This window comes from Onychomys torridus, chromosome 6 (genome assembly GCF_903995425.1).
Source record: "Onychomys torridus chromosome 6, mOncTor1.1, whole genome shotgun sequence".
Lineage (NCBI taxonomy): Eukaryota > Metazoa > Chordata > Mammalia > Rodentia > Cricetidae > Onychomys > Onychomys torridus.
The window spans coordinates 21225633-21253026 of record NC_050448.1 but is presented as its reverse complement, the minus strand read 5'-3'; the positions used below and the strand labels follow the sequence as shown (position 1 = coordinate 21253026).

Below are 27394 nucleotides of genomic sequence, written 5' to 3'. Positions count from 1 at the left end.
AAAAACACCTATGGATTTTTCTATTTTCAACAAGTTAACAATTTAAGGCTTTCAGAATGCCTAACAAAACTGATCGCTGTACACTAAGGCAAAAAAAAATCAGAGAATATGCACATGGTGTGGTCATATGTAGGAAGGGTAAGGCCCTGCCTATTAACTCTCAAACACTTGACCATATGCAGCCCCATTAAGTACTCTGATTTGGAAATAAATTTACAAAAGGGTACAGATATAAAAACATTACAAAGAGTATCTGTGTATCAGTCTCCTGGACTTGCTACTGCCCTCTGCCCGATTTGTCTTGTCATTTGAATGCACGTGTTCTATCTGTGCTTTTTTACTAAACAAATTGAAAGTGATGCATTTGTGTTATTATTGCAAAAACTTCAGGATGCACTTCCTACAAGGGAAAGTTTCTAAAGTTTTAATCATATTCCAATTGTTCATCTTATGTCTGTTTATAGTGTTTTCTTCCCTCTAGTGCAGAAAGTTTTAAACTTGCAGTAATCTCTATTCCTTAAAGAATGTAACAGGAATGTTTATGACTATTGCTTATGGCTGTTTATTATATAACATCATATCACCTCAGTCACTTAAGGGCTTAAAATACACAGATGAAACTTTTCTTCCTAGTATTCAGGAGCCTACTAATACTTTCTTCATTCTTACTGTGGTCATTACCACATATGCTTTTCAGTTTAGCTCTCTCTATATTTTGACATTTTTTTCTTATATATTTAACTGAAATTGAACTCTACATAACAGTTCTTGACTTAAACCAATACTAAAACAAGTCACCCAAATGCTCTGTACAGCATTCATATGTGTCTTTGTTAGGGTTCCTATTGCTGCAATGAAACACCATGACAAAAAGCAAGTTGGGGAAGTAAGGGTTTATTCAGCTTCCACTTCCTCATTAGTTTATCATCAAAGGAAGTCAGGGCAGAAACAGCACTTCAGGAACCTGGAGGCAGATGCCATGGAGGAGTGCTGTGTACTGCTTGCTCAGCCTCTTTTCTTGCAGAACTCAGGACCATCAGCCCAGGGGTGGCACTACTCACAATGGGCTGAGCCCTACCCATCAATCACTAATTAAGAAAATGCTCTGCAGACAGCCTGATCTTATGGAGGCATTCCTCAATTGAGGTTCTTTCCTCTCAGATGACTGTAGTTTGTGGCAAGTTGACAAGAATCTAGTCAGCACAAGTTGATAGTCTGTATTTTTGAAATTTATACAAAAAAATTCAGTTTCTTGGGTATAATGACATACTGAACACAGAACAAAAGCAAGTTCACAAGGTAGACATAGTTTTATTCATTGTATAAGCTGAGGCAAGTAAAATACTTTACTGTTTTTTATTTTGGTAGGGAAGCAAGCTATTTACATGCTGGGCAATTTGCAGAAACAATGTAAATGTCAACAGAAGCACAAAAATATAATTTACATTAAATTCTTAATAGATTATATAGTACATAGTAAATAAAATATTTATATTTTAACTAGATGTATAAAATATAAAAATATTTTTATTACATAGTAATAAAAGCATTCTTTTGTTTTGTCTTTTTAGACAGGGTCTCCTGTAGCCCATGTTGTCCTTTAATGTTCTATGTTGCTGAGCACATTGAACTTCGATCCTCCTGTCTCCAACACCTGGGTGCTAGGATTACAGGTATGCTTCAACACACTAGGTCTATTTATGTGGCACTGAAGATAGAACCCATGACTTTGTACATGCTAGGTAAGTGCTCTACCAACTGAGTCCTATCAGGGAAAAAAATAGTACCCCTCCCTTTTTTACAATAATTATGTTAAATTTAAAAGTATAGGGGGAAATGGAATAAAATATGTAATCTTGTGTTAATAGCAATGTAAGGAATTTTTTTTTAGATATTGTACTAAACACTAATTTGATAGTATGAGTCAAAATGGGTGCTTATGCTCTGGCTAAGCAATTTTACTCTGCTATTTTACAGACAGAGCAAATATACCCGTACATGGTTATATGTATAAGCAATGTTTCTAAACACTTACCTGGTGTTTAGCAAAATGTGATTTTTCCTAGTGCTTTGGCTATTTACTACAGCATATTCAATTGTTGCAACAGTTTTCTGTTTGCTGACATGGAGAAGTCCTATGTAGTATCTTTTTCAAAAACCAATTGCACAGGAGCTCCACAGATGACTCTTGTATGTACTGAACAGGTGCATGCTTTTATTTATGATTATTCAAAAGATAGGCATGGGCAGATACACTTGCTGCTAAAAATGGCTAATGTGAATTAACAAATATGCCCACCATGGTTTTTAAGTTAATTTTTATAGTCTCTTTTCTCTAATACTATTTGACACATTTAACAAATTTTTTTAAAAGATTTATTTACTTTTTATGTATACAGTATTCTGCCTGCATGTATGCCTGCAGTCCAGAAGAGGGCACCAGGTCTCGTTTTAGATAGTTGTGAGCCACTGTGTGGTTGCTGGGAACTGAACTCAGAACCTTTGGAAGAGCAGCCAGTGCTCTTAACCTCTGAGCCATCTCTCCAGCCCACAAATTTTTTAATTACTTATTTTTATTTTATGAACACTGGGGTTTTGTCTACATACATGTCTGTGTGAGAGTGTCAGATCCCCTGGAGCAGGAGTTACAGACAGTTGTGAGCTGTCACGTAGGTGCTAGGAATTGAACCCAGGTCCTCTGGAAGAGCAGCCAGTATTCTTAACAGCTGAGTCATCTCTCCAGCCCCACATTCAATAAAATTTTAAGATTTTAAGAAGCATAAATTCCACTAATTTAGAAAAAGCATATTTGATTGGTTGAAGATTTATGATAAAATATAGTTAAGATTTTAAAAATAACTTACCCAGTCCCTTCTTCAAAAGAAGTCTTCCACCTTAATGTGATTGAGTAGGGAACAAGGTCTGTTATGGAAAATTCACGCACTTTAAATGCTGGTGACAGAATCGCACACTGAAATTAAGAAATGCACTTAAATGAGCAAGTACAAATCATATTCCAGATTAACCATAAATAAATTGCTTAGTGATGCCTTTATAATAAAAACTGTTAAGATTTTAAAATTTGTTACATCTTCATAATGATAAAAGAAAGTTTAAAAGGGCCCATACTATTTTATGTGACTTTACAAAAGCTAATCTAAGAACAGCTTTAAATTTCCAAAGGAATTATTAATGAACATAATCTCAAGAATTCAGTTTTCAGTACATATAAACACATTATTCTAATACTTTAAAAGTGCAAAAGAAACTGGGCATGGTGGTGTATGTCTTTAATCTCAGCACTTTGAAGGCAGAGGCAGGTACACACATACACACATACATACACACACACACACACACACACACACACACACACACACACACACATACACACACACACACACACTGTATGTGATGGGGGAGTGAGGGAAAGAAAGAGAGATTCAGACACAGACAAGACTGACCAGGAGTAGTTATTTTCAGTGTTCTGTTGGTATGATCAGGACAGGTAAAAGGCCTGTCACATACACTGTGCAAACTACAAATTAAGCAGTTCTAACCTGCAATGCACATCCTCTGGCAACGGCTTCATCAGCATTGAGGGTGGTACTGATGTCTTTCAGAAAGAACCTAGTGACTTGCTCCTTGACTGCAGGAATCCGAGTGGCCCCTCCTACAATTTCTATGCTGTTTATGTCTTCACGTTGTAAGTCTGGAAGTAAAATGTATTTCAGTGAAAGAATGAGAAGTCTTCAAAATTTGGGCACACTAGTTGTCAGAATGTACTTTATATGTAATTTTTTTAATGTGCTCAAAAGAAGACCAAAACCCCCAGTAATTATGGAAAAGGCAAACTGTAACATTGTCTGCATGACACCATTGGCCATGGTCCAGATGTCAGTGACAAGGACAGAACAAGTTCCTCATGAGCTTTGACGCTCTCCAGAGGTTATCACCTTTCTCATTTTTACCTTCTAACTTTGTTAAACTATTTTACAAGTTATGTTCAAGAAAGCAATTATGTCCTCATTTCTACTCATTTCTAATATCATCTCCTACTAAAATCTTATGTAATTACATAAAATACCCCAAACTAAAGTTGGCAGGTTTATGATGTAAACAATATAACAAGGAAGGAAAATGCTCAGGAAGCTGGAATGCCAGTGTCCTGTTCTACAAATGAATAAGTTATAATTTCTTTTCAAAATGAAAAATATGGAACTTTTAAAGAAAGTTGGTCATTTCCACTTACTAGCTTGGTCCATTACTGCTTTTAAAGGTGGTTCAACCCTGGCCAAGAGCGAAGCACACAACTGTTCAAACTGAGCCCTTCAAAAAATGAAATAAAAATAATTAGTGTGGGGAAGAAAAGCACATACTCCCTAAAACAACAGAACTGAGGAAAATCCCAACATGACCCAAAGAGACAATCAGCAAGCACTCTTCCAAGAGAAAACACATAGTACCTGTTCATCTTACTAGAAACATCAAGGTCATTCATGAAACACTCGATGTTCAAGGGAAGATCTGATGCATTTGCACTCATCAGCTTCTTCAGTTTCTCACACTCCTGATACAGCCGCAACAAGGCCCGAGAGTTCTCCTTGACATTTATCTTATATTTGGTCTTGAATTCATCACAGAAGTAGTCCACTAAAGCCTCATCAAAGTTCCTGCCACCCAGATATGGGTCAAAGGTAGTAGCCAACACCTGTTTGGTTGAAAGAAAATAACTAAGTTTTCCAATACCGTGTCTTATGTAGTTACTTTTCTATTGTCATGACAAAACACCATGATCAAGGCACCTTGTAAAAGAAAAAATTTAATTTGGGGCTTACAGTTTCAGAGAGTGAGTCCATGACCACCATGGCAGGAAGCAGGGAGGCAGGCAGGTACCATGCTACAGCAGAAGCTGAGGTATTTTATCTTAAGACACAACCACAAGGCAGAGAGAGCTAACAGTGACACACCTCCTCCAACAAGGCCACACCTCCCAATCCTTCTCAAAAGCTGGACCTACTGACAAGTATTCAAACATAGAAGCCTATGGGGGCTAGTATCATTCAAACCACAACATTCTATTCCCTAGCCCTTATAGGCTTGTGGCCATATCATATAGCAAAATGCATTTGGTCCAACATCAAAAGTCATCTAGTTTTTCACAGTTTAAAAGTCCAGTCTCTTCTGAGACTCAAGGCAATCTCTTAATTGTAATCCTCTGTAAAATGAAAAGCAAAAAAGCAAATTACATACTCTAACAAACAATGGCACAGAATATACATTACTATTCCAAAAGGGGACACAGTGAGGAAATACTGGATGAAAGCAAGACCAAAATGCACAGGAGCAACCCCCAAGTGCTGAAACTCCACATCTCAGGTCAAAGCACACAGACGGCTCCGCCCTTTCAGCTTCGCTGTCTACAGCGCACTTCTGTTTCCTAGGCTGGCCCCACTCTTTACAGAGCAGTAGCTGGGCACTTACATTCTGACTCACAAACAAACATGAGGGAGGGGAGGGGCAGGGAGGGAGGCAGGAGAGTGCAAAACACAAACTGGGAATGGCACAGGATTCTGAAACCTCAAAGCTTACCCTCAGTGACATAGCTCCTCCAACAAAGCCACACCTCCTAATTCTTCCTAAACAGTTCCACCAACTGGAGATCAAGTATTAAAATGTAAGACTCTGAGAGCCATTTGCATTCAAACCATCACACACATTAAGAAAAAACAACAACAACCCAAAAGCCAACAACAAAACAAACAAAACAAAACAACTCCTCTAAAACTGTAAAAGTAAAGGCTAACCAAAAGAACTTGTCAAATCACTGGGTGCCAAATGTTGGGTTAAATTATTCCTTGTACCTGGCTCATATAGCTCCCTCCTCTGTTACCTGCCCGATACTTACACAACTCTAATAATAAACTTATCTGGGGTCAGAGAACAGAACAGCCACTAGATACAGAGGCCAGAAAATGGTGGCACACACGCCTTTAATCCTAGATTCCTGCTACAGTCATTAACTTACATTCATTGGTTCTCTAACACACTGGACCCCGAATGAAATTTAAGAGCAAACAGCAGTGCTAAGTGCTAAGTGCAGACAAGAATAAAGCACCCAAGAAAAGAGATCAAAAGACTGTATCTACAGTATTATATGTAACCAGTCAATTTTCAGATTAGCAGTTAAGCCTTTGGCTATGATCTTTTAAAAAACTTGCTTATTTTTACAATGTAAAAAAGAATAAACAAGAGAGTAAAAATGGAAACAGAAACAGAATAACCTGCTTCCCACCAGACTACCAGCTGGCCACTGTAATGGAGGCCTGTAAGTCAGAGAACTCCAGATGTCTACCTCTCTCCCTGAGAAAAAGGGTTCCTGACCTTATGACTAGGGAGTCGCTCTTCTGCAGGCATGGCTCCTCAGCAGTTTCTTCTAAGATGGGCAGCACACTAACATCAAGTACTATTGACGGGATTTTTCCAACAGACCAACACAGACTCTAGGAATACAGACTACGCTCAGGGTCCAGTGCTGCCCAGCATGAAATGCAAACTCATCCTGCCATGTGATGATGCAAGTGTGTATTCAACTAAGAATCAGGGCACAGCCTTTATCAACTTCAACAGGACTCAGTGATGATAAAAGTTCAGATGACTCCACCAAAAGTTAGCTAGAAAAAGAAGGGGAAAACCCACCTTTGTTACAAAGTTAAAATTGAAGACCAGAGGCCGGGAATTAAACTAACTTACACAAAAATATTATCATTTCACCACATGCCATTTCCTTTGTTTTTCTGATAAGGATTTCGTTGTAGTACCACAAAGTACAAAACAAAAGGTGCATCTGATAGATGAACACAAAAACAATGGAGATATTTAAAACATAGAAGTTACAAGATGCCACACATTGCAAACATTTTATATCTACAAAATCCCAGGAGAATCTCAAGCAGCCTCCAGGTCTCACAGGCCGTTCCAGAGACAGTTTCTGTGAGCCATCATGCTGTGGGGTGGGCTCTGGGATGATGTGGTGCCTTGACCCGTGCTCCTTGCAAGTGACTCCTTTATTCATACTCTATAAACTCTCTGGTTCACTTCTTTTTCTTTCTTTTTTTTTTTTAAGGCAACTTACAGGATGCTGTTGTCAGTAAAGAGAACCTAAAGTCAAGGAAAGTTAAGAAACTTGCTGAGGTCAGGCAGTTGTGGCACACACATTTAATCCCAGCACTAGCACTAGGGAGGCAGAGGCAGGTGGATCTCTGTGAGTTTGAGGCCAGCCTGGTCTACAGAGCAAGTTCCAGGAAAGGCTCCAAAGCTTCACAGAGAAACCCTGTCTCAAAACAAAACAAAACAAAACTTGCTGAGGATCAGTTTTTTGTTGATGTGTATATTATGTACGTGTGTGTGTGTGTGTGTGTGTGTGTGTGTGTGTGTGTGTGTGTTGATAGATTATATACCCTAATAAAATCTGCCTGAAGATCAGAGGATAGAACAAGCAACTAGATTAAACATAGAGGCCAGGCAGTGGTGGCATACACCTTTAATCCTAGCACTTGAGAGGCAGAGATACATCTGGATCTCTGTGAGTTCAAAGCCACCCTGGATTACATGAGATTGACTCAGTCTAGGAAAGAAACACAGCCAGGCAGTGATGGCACACACCTTTAAATCCCAGCACTTGAAATCTCATGCCTTTGCTTGGGAAGCACACATGCCTTTAATCCCAGGAAGTGATGGCAGGGCAGAGAAAGGTATATAAGACAGGAACTGAGGCTTTTCAGGCTGAGGAGTCCTAGAGGTAAGAGGTGGCTGTGGCTTGGTCCTTTGTCTCTCTGATCTTCAGACAAATTTTTATTAGGCTATACAATATATTGCCACATATATGCATATATAATGAGTATTTTTAGATTGTTTTTGTGTATGAATGTTTTGCCAACATGTATGCATGTGAACCATGTATATGTCTAGTGTCCTCAGAAGCCAGAAGAGGGCCTCAGTCCGCTGGAACTGGAGTTTCCAAAAGCTGTGGACCACCCATGGTGCTAGGAATTGAACCTGGGCCCTCTGCAAGAGCAGCAAGTGCTCTTAGCTGCTGAGTCATCTCTCCAGCCCTGTCTTGATGGTTATGCTTTTAAGAGGCAGAATAAGACTTTCAGCCCACTTGTTAAGTGTGCTCTTTACATACCATACACTCTTACTCACCAAAGTTATGTACAGAGAGTAACTGAGTCACTTACTTTAAGTTTTCCTTTGTTAAAAGCACAAATGGAGACCTGATAAGCAGAATGCCCCATGTCGATAAACACAACATTCCTTGGTTTCTCATCTAATGAGGGAAGATCTTGTTTATAAATTCCATATGCCAGTGCAACTGTATAAGAACACACATTAGGTTAATTTTTATATAACTGTCATTGAAAAATAAGACAAAGTTGTTTTTATATTGCATTTTAATATACAGTATAATAAAATAGATTCAGAATACATTAACTTTTCACAAATTGCTTAACATTTCATTTTCCCTACTCATTTGTAAAGAGTTACAGCAGTAACCATTCTTTAAATTCAAATGTGAATTCAACCTCTGCCAAAATTCTGTATTCCAAAGCAACAAATTAGAAACAATACAAGAGTTTTAAAAAGTTGTAGAGAGGAAAAATGCTGTTTTTCTGAAGGTAGTTTCCAGTGGCAATACAAACCTGCAGTGGTCTCATTCATCAGCCTCAGACAATTCAGGCCTGCAACCTGAGCTGCCGCCATCACGGACCGTCTCTCTGCATCGGTGAAAAAGCTCGGGATCTGGTAGGAATAGTCATAAGTTACTGCCTCAGTGCCACAGACTTTAGTGATAACTACAGGAGAACATGTAACTTTAAGACAACATAAAATACCAGTGGAGGTTCTTTAGTTTGACAGTTTCTATACCACACAGGTGGGATTTGGAGTGTGAACACAAATCCAATTAGAATGGCAGGATCACCAGTTCTGTTTACCTCAGGGAGCCAATGTTAGTATGGTTACTGTGGTTTAGACAGCTGTCTCTAAGGCTCATGTGCTAGTCCTCAGTATGGACTTTGTGGAGGTAGACTGTGGTTGAAGGTGCTCAGATTATTGAGAGGTTGCTCTAGGAAGAGATGATGGCCTCCATTTCTGTCTGAATTCTTGTTTGGCAGTCTGGTCTTTTCTTCATACATATCCTTGCCTTTCCTGGTTACATAGTTCAAAGCCAGCCTAAGCTACATGAGAACCACCTTAAATTAATTGATAGAAAAAAGGATAGCCTCTTACCAGGCTCTTAATTCAAATTCAGTCCAAAATTTACACTGTGCCAATCAATCCAAAGGGATGTATCAAAATATCTGAATAGCTTTATCCTAAAAATCATTTGCAAAGTGTAAGCCAGTACTTGTTTGTCCATACACAGGAGTGAGTGCTATGTGCACCTTTCACTGGGTCGCTGAGAGGGTACCTTAACTCTGGGAAGCTACTACAATTCCACTGAATTCCAAGCCATCTAATTCTTTCCAGAATAAAATAGGTTTCATGAACAGACAAGGTGGCCAAGCCTGATGACCTGATCAGGTTCAATACCTAGAACTCACATGGTGGAAGGAGAGGACAGACTCTAACTGTCCTCTGGTCTTCATACACTTCTGTGGCACTTGAGCAGCCACGTGCATTGCATGCACACACATCCACAAGTAAATAAACAATGTCAAAAACACTGAAATGGGGTTCACTAGCTGTTATGTCCTCACCACAAGACAAACTAATAGTTTCCCATAATTAAATTCAGCTTCCAAAAACTAGTGAGAAAAATAAACCTGTTTTCCTTAAAGTTAGCCTGCCTCCATTATTTTGATAGAGTATTGAAAACTTGACTAATACATTAGACTATTAAAATACTAGTCCTAGGCATGGTGACGCATGCCTTTAATTCCAGCACTTGGGAGGCAGAGGCAGAAGGATCTCTACACATCTGAGGCCAGACTGGTTTACACAGTGAATTCCAGGCCAGCCAGTACTACATAGTAGGAACCTGTCTCAAAAAAAAGTAAGTTAATAATAAAATATTAGTCTCTTTAATAATAAAAAATTGAAACCCTAAGACTTCGCTAAAATGAGGTGTATCTAATAATATAATGTTTAAAAAAGGACATGCATAGGTTGCAGAAATGGCTCAGTGGTTAAGAGCACATGTTCTTGAAGAGCACTAGAGTCCTGTTCCCAGTACCCACCCAGATCAAGCATAATTTCCTGTAACTCCAGTCCCAGGAAATCTGAGGCCCTCTTTTGGTCTCTATGACATGGCATGCACATGGTGCCTGCACAGGCAACCAGGTGCACACACACACACACACACACACACACACACACACACACACACACACTGAAAAAGGCTACATAGAGCATAATTTCACATCTGTGAAATATATATACAACTAGAAGATGAAATACAAGTGTTTAAAATGGTTATATTTCCAAGGAAAGAAAATATATATTGCAGGAAGTTATGAAAAACGTATTTTACAGCCATGAAAAAATACTGCATTTACACAGTTAACCTCAGGCTTGCCGGGTGGTGGTAGCACTTGCCTTTAATCCCAGTACTAGGGAGGCAGAGACAGGTGGATCTCTGTGAGTTTGAGGCCAGCCTGGTCTCCAAATCAAATTCCAGGAAAGGCACAAAGCTACACAGAGAAACCCTGTCTCAAACAAACAAACAAACAAATAAACAAACAAAAAAACAAAAAAACCCTCAGGCTTAAAATGTATAAAGATTTATTTATATGTATTTATATCAAGCTAAGAAACACTTTGATTTAGCCCCTCCCCCCTCCCCCAATTTTTTAACAGGGTTTCTTTGTATAGCCTTGGCTGTCCTGGAATTAGCTCGGTAGATCAATCTGGACTTGAACTCACAGAGATCAGCCTGCCTCAACCTCCCAACTGCTGAAATTAAAGGCATGTGTCAACATTGTTCAGTTATCCCGCAAAATTTTAAAGATAATTATTAAATGTATTAATGTAGAAAATAACTCAATGCCTTCATAATCTGATGTGCAATCCTCCTGTCTCAAATTCTCAGTATGCTGGAATTAGTATTCAGTCACAATACCCAGCTTAATATTTCTTTTATTATGATATGTATGTGGGGTTGTGCAGTGTCACAATATTTATTTATTTATTTGTTTGTTTATTTATTTATAAATGTAAGTATGGACTTTATTTTAAAAAGATTTTTTTTTAGGGCTACAAATTACAAAGTAAAAGCAGATCACTACACAGAATCTGATGAATACATTTGCCTGTGCATAAAGCTTTATCAAAATCATTCATTTTACAAATTCACCCCACCCATCCATGTTTTTGCTATAATGCTCTCACAGTTACTATACCTTTATTTCAAATTGTATTACATGTTATTCTCTCAAGAGAAGCTTTAAATACCAAATTACTGGCTTCTAAGAATGGCACCTTCAAAAATAGGCAATTTCCACTCAGTCTCTGGTGGCATTATTCTATTTTCTTTTACCAATTAAAAAAGTTCACTTTTAGCCTTTCCCAAAAAGGTGGCTACATTTCCCCCTACCAACTACAAATGAATAGCAAAAAGAAAAGCAACAAAAAAGGCAGCCATTAAAATCAATGGATTAATCATTTAAAGAAGTATTTGGCTCATGGCAATTAAAAAATGGCAACTAGGATATGTTACTAGGTGTTGGAACATAGAAAAAGGAAGCCAGGCCCAGTAGGAGGTAGCTATGACTGCCTTCATCTTCCTAACAGGAAATGGAGTCCTGTTAGATCCTGGGCGAACACACTCACCCCGAACACTCCCAACAATCTCAGGGGTTAGTGACAAGCTGTTTCCTCGACTCCCAATCCTTTGGGAACCCCTTCCTCATAGTCTAGCTGTGTCCTGAGTAGAATGTTTATGTAGAGAATCCACGATATCTAAAGATACAGATGGACACACAAGTTTCCAGGGGAAAACTCAGCTCTCTTCCTACCTCTGCCATGTACTCAAACTCAAGTTTTCTCTCCATGGATTTACTAAGGATGAAACCAGAGCAAACAACATCTGGGGTTAAAAATACAATAAAATGCTAACATATAACCAATGGTTCAAACACTCAGGATTCATGTTATGGATTCAATTGTCTACAGGATTTTCACTGATGGGACAGGGCTCTGGACATACTAAATTATCACACAAATCATTGCCTTTTGAAACTTTGGATACTTTTACAGTTTAATTTGCAAACAGAATGTTTTGTAACAAATTATTTTTAACCAAATCTTATCTTGAAAACTGTTATATAGAAAACCCAGGTTGGATAAAGTGAAGTGCTCACTGTGGAAGGCCTTACATCACATTATTACAGTAGAAAATACAGGAGGTAGAAGGTAACCGACAATCCACGCCAGATTCAGTTCTACAGCCCCTGCAGCTCCTGACACATGGCTTCTGAAGCCAACCCACCGTTTCCAGGAACCATAAAAAGTGAAAATAAAAACTGCCATGAGAGCCCTTATATCATGTTTGATACAGGGAGGTAGGGAGATGTAAGAACCAGGACACATGAGACATGACATTTTATCTACAACTCCTGTTGGCTTTACTGAGGATGTTGTTTCAAAATCCAGTCACCTTCTTCAGCTTCAGACTCAGATTCCTCTTCAGCATTTTTGAGCCATTCTACAAACTTCTTCATCTGCTCAAGGAAGACACTTTTCCCCTTTGCAACGTGTGCATCTTTATACCACTTCAGAATGGGCTCTTCACTCAGGACTTCAGCTTTATAAAAAAGCACCACAATTTTCTGGAAGGCTTTCATGAAGTGAATGTTGTCATAGCAGTACTCCTGAATTTTCAGTAACAGGGTCAGCTCAGACTGACCCTGAGTGATGAAGGCAGCGAGCAGAGGGCTGTATTGCTTCAAGTGCTTGATGGCTTGCTCTGCTACAAGCTCCTCCTTTTTGTTCCACTCCACGGTGCTCATCACACTTGACCAGACTATCCCAATGACCACTGGTTCAGGGATGTTATTTTTTTCATCTCCTCCTTGACATACAAAATTACATCCTTGAATGGATCCCCACAGGACATCTGCTCCTGAAGCTCTTTCTGGACTCCTTCCAAGCCCCGATGGTCTGCTGGTTGCGGATGTACTCGGAAAGCTCCTTCAAGCCTGCCTCAGTGAAGTACTTGGTGAAGTGCTTGACGCTTTGCTTATGGCAGGGAACAGCTCCTTCAGTCTGTTGTCCATGATGACTTTCTGGAGACTTGCAGCAACTGCATTGATATCTTTCTCATTTATCCATGATTTAAAGAGCTTTACAACAAATGCTACTGAAATGCCTTCTTTAACCAAATTCTCATTGTAAAGGCTATTAAGAATGGACACATTAAGTGTTCCATTAGCCAGAAGAACCCCAGTCAACATGGCGAGTTTGGTCCTCTCCGACTCTGAAAATCCCTTTAGGAAGAGCAGTAACTTTTTAACTTCATCTTCAAAACCTTTCTCCAGATATTTGTAGCGCCTTATTAACTTGTTAAAAACCTGAGTAAATGCTTGCATGGTCTCTAGGTCTTCTTGTGCTGCAAACACACAGACATCTGTGTGCATCATGTCATCTGCCAGTGTACCACCTGGGGCCAGCATTCCATCAGCCACCAGGATGTCAAAGAGTATCTCTGCATAGCAGCAGTAGTCAAGTTTTGCTCCAGAAGCATCAAGAAACTTAGCTACTGTTTCCAGATCAGTACCGGTTTCAGTTAAACCTTGAATAATACAGTATTGAAACTGAGTAGGGTCAAACCTCTCTTTTTCTGGTTTTAAAACGCTGGCCTGCTAGCGTTGGTTTTTGCTGCTTTTGATTATTCATAAAAGACACCCGAATTTAAGGCGGAGAGAAAAGAGCCAGAAATCCCTGAGCTGGCGCCAACTGCCGCGCTGCTCTTCTGCGACCGGTCACAACATGTATTTAGAGGTCAAAGGACAACTCTGTGGAAGCAGTTCTTTCCATCTTCACATGAGTTCAGAGGACTAAATGCATGTCATCAGGTTTGAGTGGCAAGTGCCTTTTACTCACAGACATCTCACTGGCCCCCAAGTTAAGCTATTTGTTTGTTGTTCTTTTTATTTATTTAGACATATTCTGACTATATATCCTGGCTGTGCTGGAACTCACTATGTAGACCAGTTTGGCCTTGAACTCAAGAGATTTGTCTGCCTCTGCCTCTTGAATGCTGGGATTAAGGGCACATGACATCACGCCCAGCTTAAATTTTAAGCTAGCAGCCTCTATTTTTATTGTGTTCTGTTTATTATTTCGTCTTTTTCTTCTTTTTTGGAGCTAAGGACCAAACCCAGGGCCTTGCACTTGCTAGGCAAGCACTCTATCACTGAGCTAAATCTCTAACCCCGTGTCCTGTTTGATTTGCTAACTGTCCTGTACAATATTATTATTCTCCTGACAAATCTGTAATTCATAAGTCTGGTTCATATAACATTCATAGGGCAATTTATGAACCAAGTACTTTTGTAGCTGTTATGGATACAATAGTCCACAGAACAGTAGAACAATCCTCCAAATGCTTACAATCATGAGAGATGGATCTGAAGACACCTGCAACATTCTTATCCATATATTCAAAGGGGCACCATGAGGAAGAGCGGCAAGCACACTCTCGGGAATGAATTACCTCAATTCTTTGTCAGGATGAACACTAGGAGGTGATACTCTACCCTCATTGGGGAGCTCAGACTTACTGTGTTAATACAGATAAAACTACTACAGGGCCTAGCTAATGGTAAACACTCTGATGTGCTATTTCTAGTGGTTACAAAGTAAAATACTAAGTTCTTACATTTCTTTCCCATTAAATTCAAATGATGAGAATATTTAATGATTAGGTTCACTGAAAAGTTCATAATCTAACTCTGAGACTCCTAACTCATGTAGCTAACTTTAATCACACTAAGTAAAAACATGTATGTTAAAAAGAAGCTAGCAATATTCAGTGAGATTTCAAGAGATAAGCTATGGCAGATAACTAAATATTTTATTAAGAATTAAAAAAAATATCCTTAAAGAAATACCCCTCAAGACAGAATACTATAACTTCAAATTCCTGTCTATGACTTTGAATCCTTAACTTTGAATTTTTAATTTATACCCTAATACACTGAAGTATTCAAAGTTGGGAAGTTAAAAGCTATTTAGTAAGATTACCTTTTTAAGTTTTTAAAAGTTACATTCATTTAGTGTGCATCTTTGCATAGACTTGTGTGCACACACATGAGGGAGGGGGAACACATTCAGAATCAGAGAACAACCCTCAAGAGTCAGGCTTCACCATGTGGGACCTGGTGATCAAACTCAAGTGCCTTTACCTGCTGAGCCATCTCATTTGTTCCTTAGGAAGATTCTTAGAAGTGGCAGGGGCAGCAGCCACTAAAAAATAACACACTCTAGTTTTTTTTTTTTTTTAAGTTTATTTATTTATGTATTTTTTAAGGTATAAGCTCTCCATCTGCATGTATCCCTGCATGCCAAAAGAGGTCACTGGATCCCATTACACATGGTTGTAAGCCACCACGTGGTTGCTGGGAATTGAACTCAGGACCTCTAGAAGGGCAGTCAGTACCTTTAAACCACTGAACCATCTCTCCAGCCCCACACCTGGTTTTTGAAGGTTCACTGATGGTCAGAACAGACTTTATAGGAAAGTCAATCTAAACTTTACAAAACAAGGTAAAGTCACTGTAAGGTATTTTCTGACCAAAGGGAGAAATTACAAGGAAAAAACATTTTCTCCTAGATGTCAATACCCTGAAGCTCACCGAGATCACACAGTCGGCCACTGGCTTCTTCAGGGCATTTTCTGAGGTCTCTTTAAGCTTAGCCAACAACATCCCAGTGACTTGCTCAATCGCAAAGGGCCTCTCTTCCTCCAGGTACCGAACCTACAACCAAGATTGATACACTCAGTCACTTATTCACATAACACGTGTGCACACCACACAATACAGTGGAAAGAGCAGACCATCCTTACAGATGGTTACTAGCAACATTGATCACGCCTCTCACTTTTAGCTCCACAGAAACAAGTACATTACTTTGAACAGAGCTCTAAACTCATAGGTCCTCATCCATAAAAACCATTAATTTTTATCATTAACTTTCCAAGTATGATGCAAACAATGAAAGGAAAAAGATAAAATTCTTAAAAGTTAGTACTCCTGGGCTTAGCATGCAAGCCTCGGTCACACGTGAGCTGGAGGCCAGCCTGGTCTAAAGAATAAGTACACACACACACACACACACACACACACACACACACACACACACACACAAGGAAATCTGCTTATATTACACCAAAGTTCCTAAGGACATACATAGATTAAGTATAAAATTTGATGATTAATGGAGACCAGATATCTGCTACACTTTATTACCTAACTATGTTTCATTAAGGAATATAAGATTAGTTTGAGCAAGGAACCTGTACTTGAAAGTAATTTAACCTTTGTGATGCATTTAAAAGCAATGCCAAGCAGAGCTGGAGAGGTGGGTAAGCAGTTAAAAGCACTGGCAGCTCTTCCAGAGGACCTGGATTCAACTTCCAGCAACCACATGGCGGATCACAACCATCTATAACTCTACCTCCAGGGAATCTGGCCTCTGAAGGCAACAGACATGCATACAGACAAACTGCAGGCAAAATACCAATACCTATGAAATACAATACAATGCAAAGTGATCTGAAGAACTTGCATAAAACAACGTGTGTGTGTGTGTGTGTGTGTGTGTGTGTGTGTGTGTGTGTGTGTGTGTATTTGGTTGCTGTTGTTTGAGACAGGGTTTCTTTGTGTAGCCCCGGCTGTCCTAGAACTCACTCTGTAGACCAGGCTGGCTTCAAACTCAGAGATCTGCCAGTGTCTGTCTCCCAAGTGTTGGGATTAAAGGCGTGCACCACCATGCTCAGCAAAACTATGTTTAATTCACCCAATATAAGACTAGGTTCTTTACCTCTAGATCCTTAGGGTGCATCTTTATTCTATGACACTAACCTTTGAAAGAGTTCAGGAGAATGCTCTCAAGCCTATCAATACATTTAGATTTGTAAAAATATAAAAATTAGTATATATCTAATGACAAAGGAATGATTCTGAACCACAACTAAAATTGTTTTTTACTGTTTCCAATCCATGTAGAAATACCTAAGTAGCAAATGCTATTGCATTGCTGCCTTTAAAATAAGGGGGTAAGGAGAAGTGAATAACACTGAAGAGAGGGAATCAAGCCACATAGTCTTACAGTAATTGGCTGATGAGGTGCTCAGTACTTCTCTGTATAAGGGTATTTGAAGGTTAGATGAAATGAGTATTAAGTACATTCAAGCAAATCTGTTAAAAAAAAAAAAGGAACAAAATATACAGAGCTAGCTATCGATCTTTAGCTTCCAAAGATGGAGACAATGGGATACAGAACTGACACTTTCAAAGCCTTTGAACTATCTTATAGCCACTCATTATGAATATACAAAACTGTATAGCTCCAAAGTTAGTTTTCTCTTAAAAACTTAGTTTTCTTCAGCCCATTCACAAAATATAATCCATTTTGCATGTGTGTAAACATGTGATTTTATTTTCCTAGTGCCAGGAACCAAACTCAGGCCCTTGTGCTTGCTAGACAAGTACTTGACCACTGAGCTAAATAAATCCGCAACCCTTCTGCTTTATTTTAAAGAATAAAAGCAAAATATTTTACTGAGCTGAAATCTTAATCTCTAGTAGGTAATACTGCTAGATGGTCACTGACCAGGACCTTGAAAACCTAAACAATATTCGACTTAATTTCCTCTTAGTTACTGCTGACATAGCTCAGTTATCCAGCTCCACTTAGCAATCCTTGACTTCCAGATTACACTGATAACTTCAGAATCTCTCTCTTTGTTTTTAACCTCTCCTGGGGTTTCTTTCTCTTTATTAAAACCCTGCCATCCACTCTAGTCAGAATCTTTTTGTAAAACTGGAAATACAGGCATCTCCATAGCACAGACATATCAAGCTTAGAGTTATTCAAAATAGCTTTAGGAAACTGCAGTCACATAGCATAAAGTTCCAGGGATTATACTTAAGAGGACTACAAGATTGTACATGGATCTCCACTTTCTACTTGTACAGTGTTTTCATCACCACTCCAAAAACTCCTCCTAGCAGTCAGCTGGACATCCCATTTCCCTTCCCCTCAGCCCTTAGCAGTCGCTCATCTACTTTCTGCCCGTATGAATTTACTGTATTCTGAAATTCTGCAAAAAAAAAAAGTGGACTTTCGTGCTAGGGTTCCTTTACTTTGCATGTTTTTGAAGTTCATTTATGGTGTGGCATGTATCAGTACTTTCTTTTTATGGCTGCATATTATTCTACTGTATACATAGATGTATTTCACCCATCCAGCTCAATGGACACATGAGTATAGCCACTTTGTTACTATAAATTACACTGTTATTATTATGAATATTCATGAATAGGAATTTTGTGGACATATTTTCAACTCTTTGGGGTTTGTAAGGAGTAGAACTGTTGAGTCATACACTGTGCTTTATAGTATCTCACTAGTTTGTGTTGACCAATTTCCAACAAATGTCTAGAATACAGTCAAAAACACAGAACCCATGTCTTCGAAGTTTGCTTTAGCACTTTTAAATATGACAAAATTCTCGGAAACCTGAAGAACTGCCGGCAGTCCGAGTACTTGGGATGGGTACTCTCCCAAGTTGCACAGGGCTCTGCTCTTCCTCGCTACAAACCTCATCTACTGGAGCTCTCCTAGTGATAGTCACTTCTTCTTTCAAACAAAGGAACTGGTTTAAAAAGTTACTATCTAAGCTAGGCAGTGGTGCAGCACTCGGGAGGCAGAGGCAGGTGGATCTCTGAGTTTGAGGCCAGCCTGGTCTACAGAGAGAGTTCCAGGAAAGGAGCAAAGCTACACAGAGAAACCCTGTCTCGAAACAAACAAACAAACAAACAACAAAAAAGTTACTCTCTAAAATAGAATGTTTTGCATTTGCTAAAATAACTGCAGACTTGACTATCGTAGGTGTTGTCCTAAGCTGGGTCTCTACTGCTGTGATAAAACATCATGACCAAACCACCTTGGAGAAGAAAGGCTTTATTTCATCTTACAGTTGCAGTCCATCATCCAGGGAAGGCAGAGCAAGAACATGGAGGCAGGAGCTGATGCAGAGGCCATGGAGGAGCACTGTTTACTGGCTTGCTCCTCATGGCTTGCACAACTTGCTTTCTTATACCCCAGGACCCTATCTGCCCAGGGGTGGCATCACTTTTATAACTAAGGAGACTGTATTACAGATGACCTATAGGCAAATACTTGAGGCGTTTTCTGAATTTAGAGCTCCCCTTCCCCAATAACTCTAACTTATGACAAGTTGACAGTAAACCAGACAAAACAGATACACATATGTACTGTCTGAGAAAGAAGTTATACTTCGGGTCATAACAGTAACACTCACACATTGCTTCTTCCTTCAAGGCCACAGCTGTACTCTGCAAACACAAAGCTCACTTACCTTAACTCCTGCACTTCCATTGGGCATCTTCTGCAGCTCATAGGGAAGCTTGACTCTCTCGGTTTGCACAATGGGGTCATCAAACGATCTCCCATGAAGCTTTTTGAAGCCATGAATTGTATTTCTTACATTTGTGACTATCTGTTGGCAATAGAATTTGAATTTATCAATTACTTAATGAGGCAAAATAAGGTAGTATCCTAATACTTAAAACCACCAAATACCTAATCCCATACATTCAAGTTCAGAATTTTACTTCATTCATTTTCTTGTTTTTCAATTAGAAAGTAAAGTTATAGTGCGAATATGTATGTATCTTAAATATTGTCTCTACAATTCTCTTCTTATCCTAAAAATCAATAAAAAAGTAATAACATAAAACCTAAAACTTTTCAAGTAATATGGTAAAAATCTATTGACAAATCATCTCTGGTTTCAGCACTTTGAAAAAAATTGTATGTGTATGAGTATTTTGCCTGCATGTATGTCTGTACACCACTTGCATGTCTGGTGCCTGATGAGGACAGGAGGCATCAAATCTCCTGGAGCTGGAGTTACAGATGGCTGTGAGCCACCACGTGGGTGCTGGAATCGAACTTGGGTCCTCCAGAACAGTCAGTGTTCCTGACCACTGTGCCATCTTCCCTGCCCATACTCAGGACTTTTGATCCAATAAAGTCCTATCTTTGATTCTGTGTTTTCCCCTCACTTAAAAATACTTTATTTTGAATTATGTGTGTGTGTATGGGGATGCAAATGAGTATAGGGCTCTTAGAGGCCAGAAGAGGGAGTCAAATCTCCTGGGGCTGGAGTTACTGGTAGTGCTGGGAAACTGACTCTGGTCCTCTGCAAGAGCAGTGTGTGCTCTTAACTGCTGAGCCATTTTTCCAAACCTTTCCCCCTTATGTTTTTATTTAAATTGCTTTTTAAAAATCATTTAGTTTTTCCATGTCTATTTTCTGAGAGATGTCTTATATATTGTTCCCATTGCTGATAATCACCCCTAGAGCAGTAATTAAAATCCCTTCTATGTAGCATAGTGCTAAACGACAGTCTTAATTGTAAATGACTGAAATTTGACAAGATAATTTTTGTTCAAACTATACACTGTTACTTAGATGCATATCTGCTTTCTTAGTTACTTGCAAACAGATCTGGAACTTCTATCATGGGATTAATATATGGGGGTACTCAGTTAATTTAACTCACAGGGAATTAGTATTATAGGCTGCTTTAAACAAAGATTATTTCTGCTAAATTGAAAGCAGTCAAAAGTTGATGGTGCTAGAAAGATGGCTCAGTGATTAAGAGAGCTTGTTGCTCAGTCAAGAAGACCTGAGTTTGGATCCCAGAACTCACATCAGGTGGCATGCAAGGCCTGTGACTCCAGCTCCAAAGCACCCAACACTCTCTTCTGGCCTCCATGTGCACTGGTCCCACACCTGTACATGCAGACACAGACACACAGATATACACAAATAAAATAAAACATAACTCTTAAAAACACCAAAATGTGTATAAATCTAATTAAAGGAGCTATTTAGCACACAATTAACTTTGATATACAATCCAAATGTAAAAAACATAAAACACTTTCACATATAAAGCAATTATAAAAGACATTCTTTCAAAATTGTAAGCAAAAGTTTTTAAGTAAGTGAGTAAATAATTCCTACAAAGTCATGAGGAAATAATGGCACATTAAATTGCTGATTCTTTTAAACAGGATGTCATGTAGCTCAGGCTTTAAACTCACTTGAGATCAGCCTTGAATTCCTGATCATCATAACTCAGCCTCCTTAGTGCTAGGTTTACAGAGAAGAGAATAGGAAGAAAAGACCCAGCTATACATTAAATTTAAGAAATAACTACCAAGGGCTTTGTTTTAGGAAAAGTAAAACAATATAAAACCAACAAGCTATCAGGCAAACAGGCAATCTTGAAGTTAATATTCTATTCATAAGCATTTCAGAAGCCTAGAGATACACTTAAATTTCATGGTACACATTAAGCCACTCTGGAAATGATTTCCTTTGTTTCCCACACCTTCTTTTGCTTCTTTTCTGAATGATTCAGAAGACTGCTCCTTATAAAAAGTGATCATACAGGAAAAAAATCCACATGGTAGGACATTCAACTTCACAATTTTTAAAATAAATAAAAAATATTCTATAGATAAAAGCAAATTTATTTCTTCTACTTCCACATCCTCATCCTGCTTTTTCTTTTCTTTCTTTCTTTTATTTTTTTGAAACAGTATTTCATGTAGCTTATACTGCCCTTGAACTCTTAATTAATCCTACTGCCTTAGGAGCTGGGATTACAAGTATGTGCCACCACACCCAGCAAGTGTCCCTGACAAGATACAATGGTGCTAGACTGTCCTACTTGTAATTCTCAACTACATACCATGGTAATTTACCATCATGCACTTAACTTTCCCTCCAAGTCAAAACACCACACTAACAACATACCTGGCTCTTAGCTGCATTTCCAATGGCTCGAGTTCTGGATCCCAAAGATATACAGGCCCTGAATAAGAGGAGAACAAGAGTCCCTTTGTTTATCCTGTACACTGCACTGTTTATGTGCTTTTATATGGTTTTCCTTATACAAAAGTTAATTTAAAATAAAACAATCATTATTTTTAAAACAGGTAGTAGAAATAAAAACTTTACATATTTCTAAAATTTATAATAACAAAATAGTGATAAGAATTTTAGAATTTAAAAAATTGTCCTGGTTTGGGGATTTAGCTCAGTGGTAGAGCACTTGCCTAGCAAGCGCAAGACTCTGGGTTCGGTCCTCAGCTCAAAAAAAAAAAAAAAAAAATTATCCTAACAATTGACAATACAGTATTGGTGCCAAAATTGTTTTTCAAATTCTACTGGCCTGAGACCTATTAAAAAGTAATCATATTTAGTAAAGTAAAGCTGCTTGGATTTCCACTCTAGTTCAACAGCTAAGTATCTGTAGGAGTTAGGGAAGCATCATTTGCTCCAGTTTCCCATATGGTGACAGTGATGATGTCACCTGCTCATCAGGTTATGTGAGGACCAGGAGAGTGAATGTAGGTGTTAAGAAGTGGTTTCAACACCTGGCACACAAAAAAGCAATGCTTGCTATTTTAACCACTACATTTTACATGTTACATGAAGAATAACATTTTTATCATGTGACTGAAGAAAATGTTTCCATGATTTCAGTTTTAACTACAAGAAACTATTCAATCTACAAATACTATGCATACATAACCCACTCTCTATCCTTGGATAATTTACAGTTTATTGAAAAAATTGAACAAAACACATAAGATTATGAAAAAAGAATAACCACTTCCACATAATAGAGCTTAGGAGAAGCAATTTCTAAATTAAGACTTGAAAAGAAATAAAAGCATTTCATTTGCAATTGTTTTGTGGAAAAGGATGTTCCAGGCACACAGGTGCTCAGGTTAGATACAGTTTCCTTCTAAAGGTTCATTCATGGTCCCAAATGTAATGACACTGAGGTGGTAAAAACCTTTGATATGTAGGATCTAGGAGACAGATTATGGGGTACCAGATTCAGAAAAATCAGTACCCTTTTTACAGAAGTATGTTCCCTTTCTGACACAGCCAGAGGCCCTTGCCAGAACACCAGCACTGTGAAGGAGGTATAGTCCAGCCACTAGAATCTGGAGCCAAGTCAGTTTCCTTAGAAGTCTCTAGTCTGACACTTTCCCCTGACAGTCCTATATAAACAGCATTCCTGATTCTCCCCAACATAAACATCTCATAATATTTAAAACCAATTTTATTTTCCATAGTATATATTGTCCTCTAATACAACTTAATTTTCTAGCTGTATCTTTAGATCAAAATGTGAATTCTGTAAGGGAACAAACGAGGCACTGTCCTCATTGTACTATTCAACATGGTAGCCAATGCTCACATCTGGTCGGTACAGTTTAAATAACTGCCTCAGAACTAGTCACATTTCAGGATCCTTGCACTTTCATGTAGCTAGTAGATATAAAAAACTATGCAGAGAACAAATATTTAGGTATATATAATTTAATGACAACATACAACTTCCAATCTTTTATTATGACCAAAAGGATTAAACATTCTAACAAATGGAAAAATAATATAAGTTTCCATGTTTATTAAACATAGTTTGGAAATTAAATTAGCTTATAACTTGATACCATTAACAGAAACCACACAAATATTTAAGAAACTGATCAGGTATTAGGTATGGCAATACACGCCTTTCATCTCAGCACTTGGGAGGTTGAGGCAGGAGGATTAAGTCCAAGATCAGTCTAGGCTACTTACCCAAAATCTTGTCTCAAAAAACAAAAATGAAAACTGATCAGTGATTGTAGATTCATATTAATTATTAGATTATTAGGCTGATTATTTTAGGATATGGTCTTACTTAAAATATCACCCAGTCCAAACACAAATATGCACAACAATCGTAAGGTTCTTTAAATGATGAATATCTGGCTAGAAAATCTGCAAATTACCATCTGCAACATACTTTTGTAAATGAAATTTTACCAGATCTCAGTGATGATCATTCATTTTTATAATGATCATAGACTAAAAAGACTACCAACGACACGTGAAACAACATAAATTCATAATACCTATTTATATTATGTAATGTCAGATCCCTCACCCAGAAGATCAAGGCAATGACTGGAGAAACATTTTGTTTTGTCTTGTATTAATATTGGAAAAATTTAAAAATAGTTTTAGGTTTGGCTATGTCCCAATTTGTACCATCAAACTTTATAACCCCTTAAACGAATTTAATTTAAAAACAAAACAGCAAATGTAGTCACTGAATTTTTGTCAGAAGCAAAATAATCACAGTATCTTATCATCTACTAAACATGAATTCTCAAAAAAATTACCAAAACCCAACCCCAAACCCACAAAGTAAAAGGAAACGAAAAAGATAGCTATTGTAATATTATTTGCAAAAATAAAATATAAACACACGAAGATAGAACATGGGATGGAATTAATGAAATGATTATACAAACACTAAAACGAATGGTCTAGAAATACTTTACATAGAAGTTAGTGAACAGAACATCAAGTCTATTTTCCCCTTTCTATCTTAAAAACAAATAGAAACCATTTTTAAGTTTTATTTCTGCACAGAATTATAATTTTTAATTTTGTCTTTTCATGTACCTCTATTTCTAGATTTAACAATAATGTTTTTCTCATAATAGATATACTTAGTGAGTAAATCATGAGTAAATTATTGGCCCTGGGATTATAATGATTACCTGATTTATGTACATATTTGAGTATATAAACATCTAGAATTAATAGAGAGGTGATGGGTCAATCTATTTTTTTAAAAAAAGGAGGCCTAAAGCATTCTAGACTACATTTGGAAAGTAATCAAAGCATTCTGCATTTACTTATGCTACTCTCAAACATACTGACATATTCTTAAGCTACTCCTAGAACTATAGTAACCTCAGCATTTATTTAAAGATGGTTTAACACCGATCTTGGTTAACATTAGTTTGATTTAAAATTAAGTCTGGATCATTCACAAGGGTCAAATAAATTACCTTTCCATAAAAATACATGAACAGAATTTTCCTCATAAAATTACAGGCTAACAGGAGCCTACAAGAAGAGTTTTTCACATGCAAGTGTTAGTTGTGTTCGTTGCCAATAAACTTCCCACGTTTCCATGACATAATGTTACTAACTTGTTTCATCAAGAGTTCATAATGGAAACACTCCACAATCCTGTTTATACAGGATAGTCTGACTCACCAACAATTCACTCTAGAAATACACTTTAGGTAGTGGCCTCTGACCCCAGCAATTTCTACTAATTGACAGAATTACCAATATAGTCGGCCAAGATTCCCACCGCAGCCGCGTCTCTCCTGAATGCGCCCTTGTTAACCTAATCCCTTCGGAAACTGGTCAGATGGTCTCAAATTCTCAAGGACAACACCTCATCTCTCCTTCTATAAATAGACTGATAGATAAATAAATAAAACAAATACTTCTAGGGTTAGAAAAACTGCCATTCACCTTCTGCGGTGTGCAATACCAGGCAGGGGTCACTTTTCTGAGCAAGCTGTCGCCCGGGGAGATGGGGGAGGGAGGGAGGGCAGACTGCAGAGCTCTAGTCTGGCTAGCACAGGATAATCCCAGGCCACGCCGCGCAGGCCACGGGAGACCTCCCTTCACGTACCGGACCCTGGGTGGTCCCGCACTAGCTGCTTCCCGCGACCTAACGCAGGGGCTCTAGTGGGTCAAGGGCGTCTGCGGCCAGCAGCGGCGACAGCAGGGCGGGCGGGCAGCCCCGTCGCCCTCGGTCCCGGCTGGAGACGCTGCACCTGCCACGGAGGGCGTGCGCCCCGGGCTCGCCGGGGGAAGGGGGCGTGCGGCACTTACGGCGTGCACCTGTCGCTGTACTCGTTGGCGATGGTCTCGATGCCGCCGCTCCTCGCCACCGCGATGTAGCAGTTGAGGAAGCCGAGGTCAATGCCCACCACCGACATCCCGCCTGCGCGCCGGGCTGCGGGGACCGCGTCCCGCTGCGGGCCGCTACTGCTGGCACTGCGACTCCTGCGAGAAGCAAAGGAGAGGACCCACTCTCCGTCAGCAAATCTAGGGCAGGGCGTCGGAACTGCGGAGGTGGAGCCGCCCGCCTGCGCCGCACCGCGCCGCCTCCGCCCCGGCCCGCCGCCTCGTCGCCACTGCGGTTCGCCGCCCCCAACCGGCAGTTACTGCGCTCTGCGCCTGCGCGCTCGGCCCCGGGAGGCGCGAGCCGCCGGTCGGCTGGGGCTCGGCGGCCTCGCCCTCGGCCGCTCCCGTCAGCGCTCGGCAACGGCTCGCTGCGCTGCAGCGGGTTCGAGAAAGAGCTGGAAAGGGCAGGCCGCCGAGCCGCGGGGCGGGGCGGGGCGGGGAGGGGCGGGGCGGCGGTCGCGCGACGGGAGGCGAGGCCAAGCCGTCTCCGGGCAACGGCGGGGCGGCTGGGCGGGAGGACGCTCTCCTGAGCGCCGCTCCCTCTGCACCGCCGCCCGCCTCGGCGCGGCGTCGCTGTCCTCAGCACCGCTCGCCCGCCCGCCCGCTCGCCCGCATCCTCCCGCGGCCCCGAGAGCCGCGGCCTGGTCGCTCACCTGCCGGCCTCGTCGCCCCGAGGGGCCCATGTGCGGCGAGCGCGGAGGCGCCTCCCGGGAGCCGCTCTGTGAGGTGGCGCCCATTGTGCGGTGCCAGGGCCGCGCCCGCCTCACAGCCACCCCGCTGCGCCCGGCCCCAAGCTCTGACTTTGAGAGCTTTCGCCGTGAACACTGGTTTTCTAGGCCCTGACCCGCTGCCGGTGAGCTTCGGAAAAGAAGCCTGCCGTGGGCCGTGCTGCCTGTGCGCACTGTGAACAGTCTTATACTTACGAGGGCTGGCGGCCCTGCTCCGTCCCGTGCACATCCCAGTGCGAGCTCGGCTCTTTCGCATCCTGCCCCGGTGTCCTCAGTTCCTTAGGGGCCGGTTCTTCATGGATCCGCTGACCCTTCTTAGCCGGTTCCTCGAGTAAGCCCTGTTCCATCTCGTCCAAGTTTTTGTGTGCCTTCTGTCCTGTCCTGGAGCTAGGCAAGGCTTTTTTATCCGCATATTGAATAATCTCGTGGGCCGTGTTTGTGCCCCTTCTTAAGATACGCAGACCCTTCACTATTAACACCGCTGTCAGGGCAGCAGCAGCAAGTGTGGCAATAGCCCCTGTTGTTGTTGCTATAATGAATGGGAAGTACATTTC

General features: G+C 40.0%; 1 protein-coding gene and 1 pseudogene across 1 annotated transcript in view; both read right to left on the bottom strand.

Annotated features, from left to right (window-relative positions):
* Positions 1-26347, bottom strand: part of Hspa4l (heat shock protein family A (Hsp70) member 4 like) — a 49705-nt gene extending 23358 nt beyond the window's left edge. Inside the window, exons 1-10 of the mRNA XM_036189616.1 lie at positions 26038-26347; positions 22084-22141; positions 19610-19750; positions 15858-15980; positions 8703-8802; positions 8241-8374; positions 4467-4711; positions 4253-4329; positions 3561-3712; positions 2865-2971 (exon numbers count right to left, since the gene is read on the bottom strand). Coding sequence (XP_036045509.1) covers positions 2865-2971; positions 3561-3712; positions 4253-4329; positions 4467-4711; positions 8241-8374; positions 8703-8802; positions 15858-15980; positions 19610-19750; positions 22084-22141; positions 26038-26144 — 1244 coding nt within the window. The 5' untranslated portion in view covers positions 26145-26347. The remainder of the gene's footprint in view (positions 1-2864; positions 2972-3560; positions 3713-4252; positions 4330-4466; positions 4712-8240; positions 8375-8702; positions 8803-15857; positions 15981-19609; positions 19751-22083; positions 22142-26037) is intronic.
* LOC118585276 lies at positions 12592-13936 on the bottom strand (annotated as a pseudogene).
* Positions 26348-27394: the final 1047 nt, after the last annotated feature.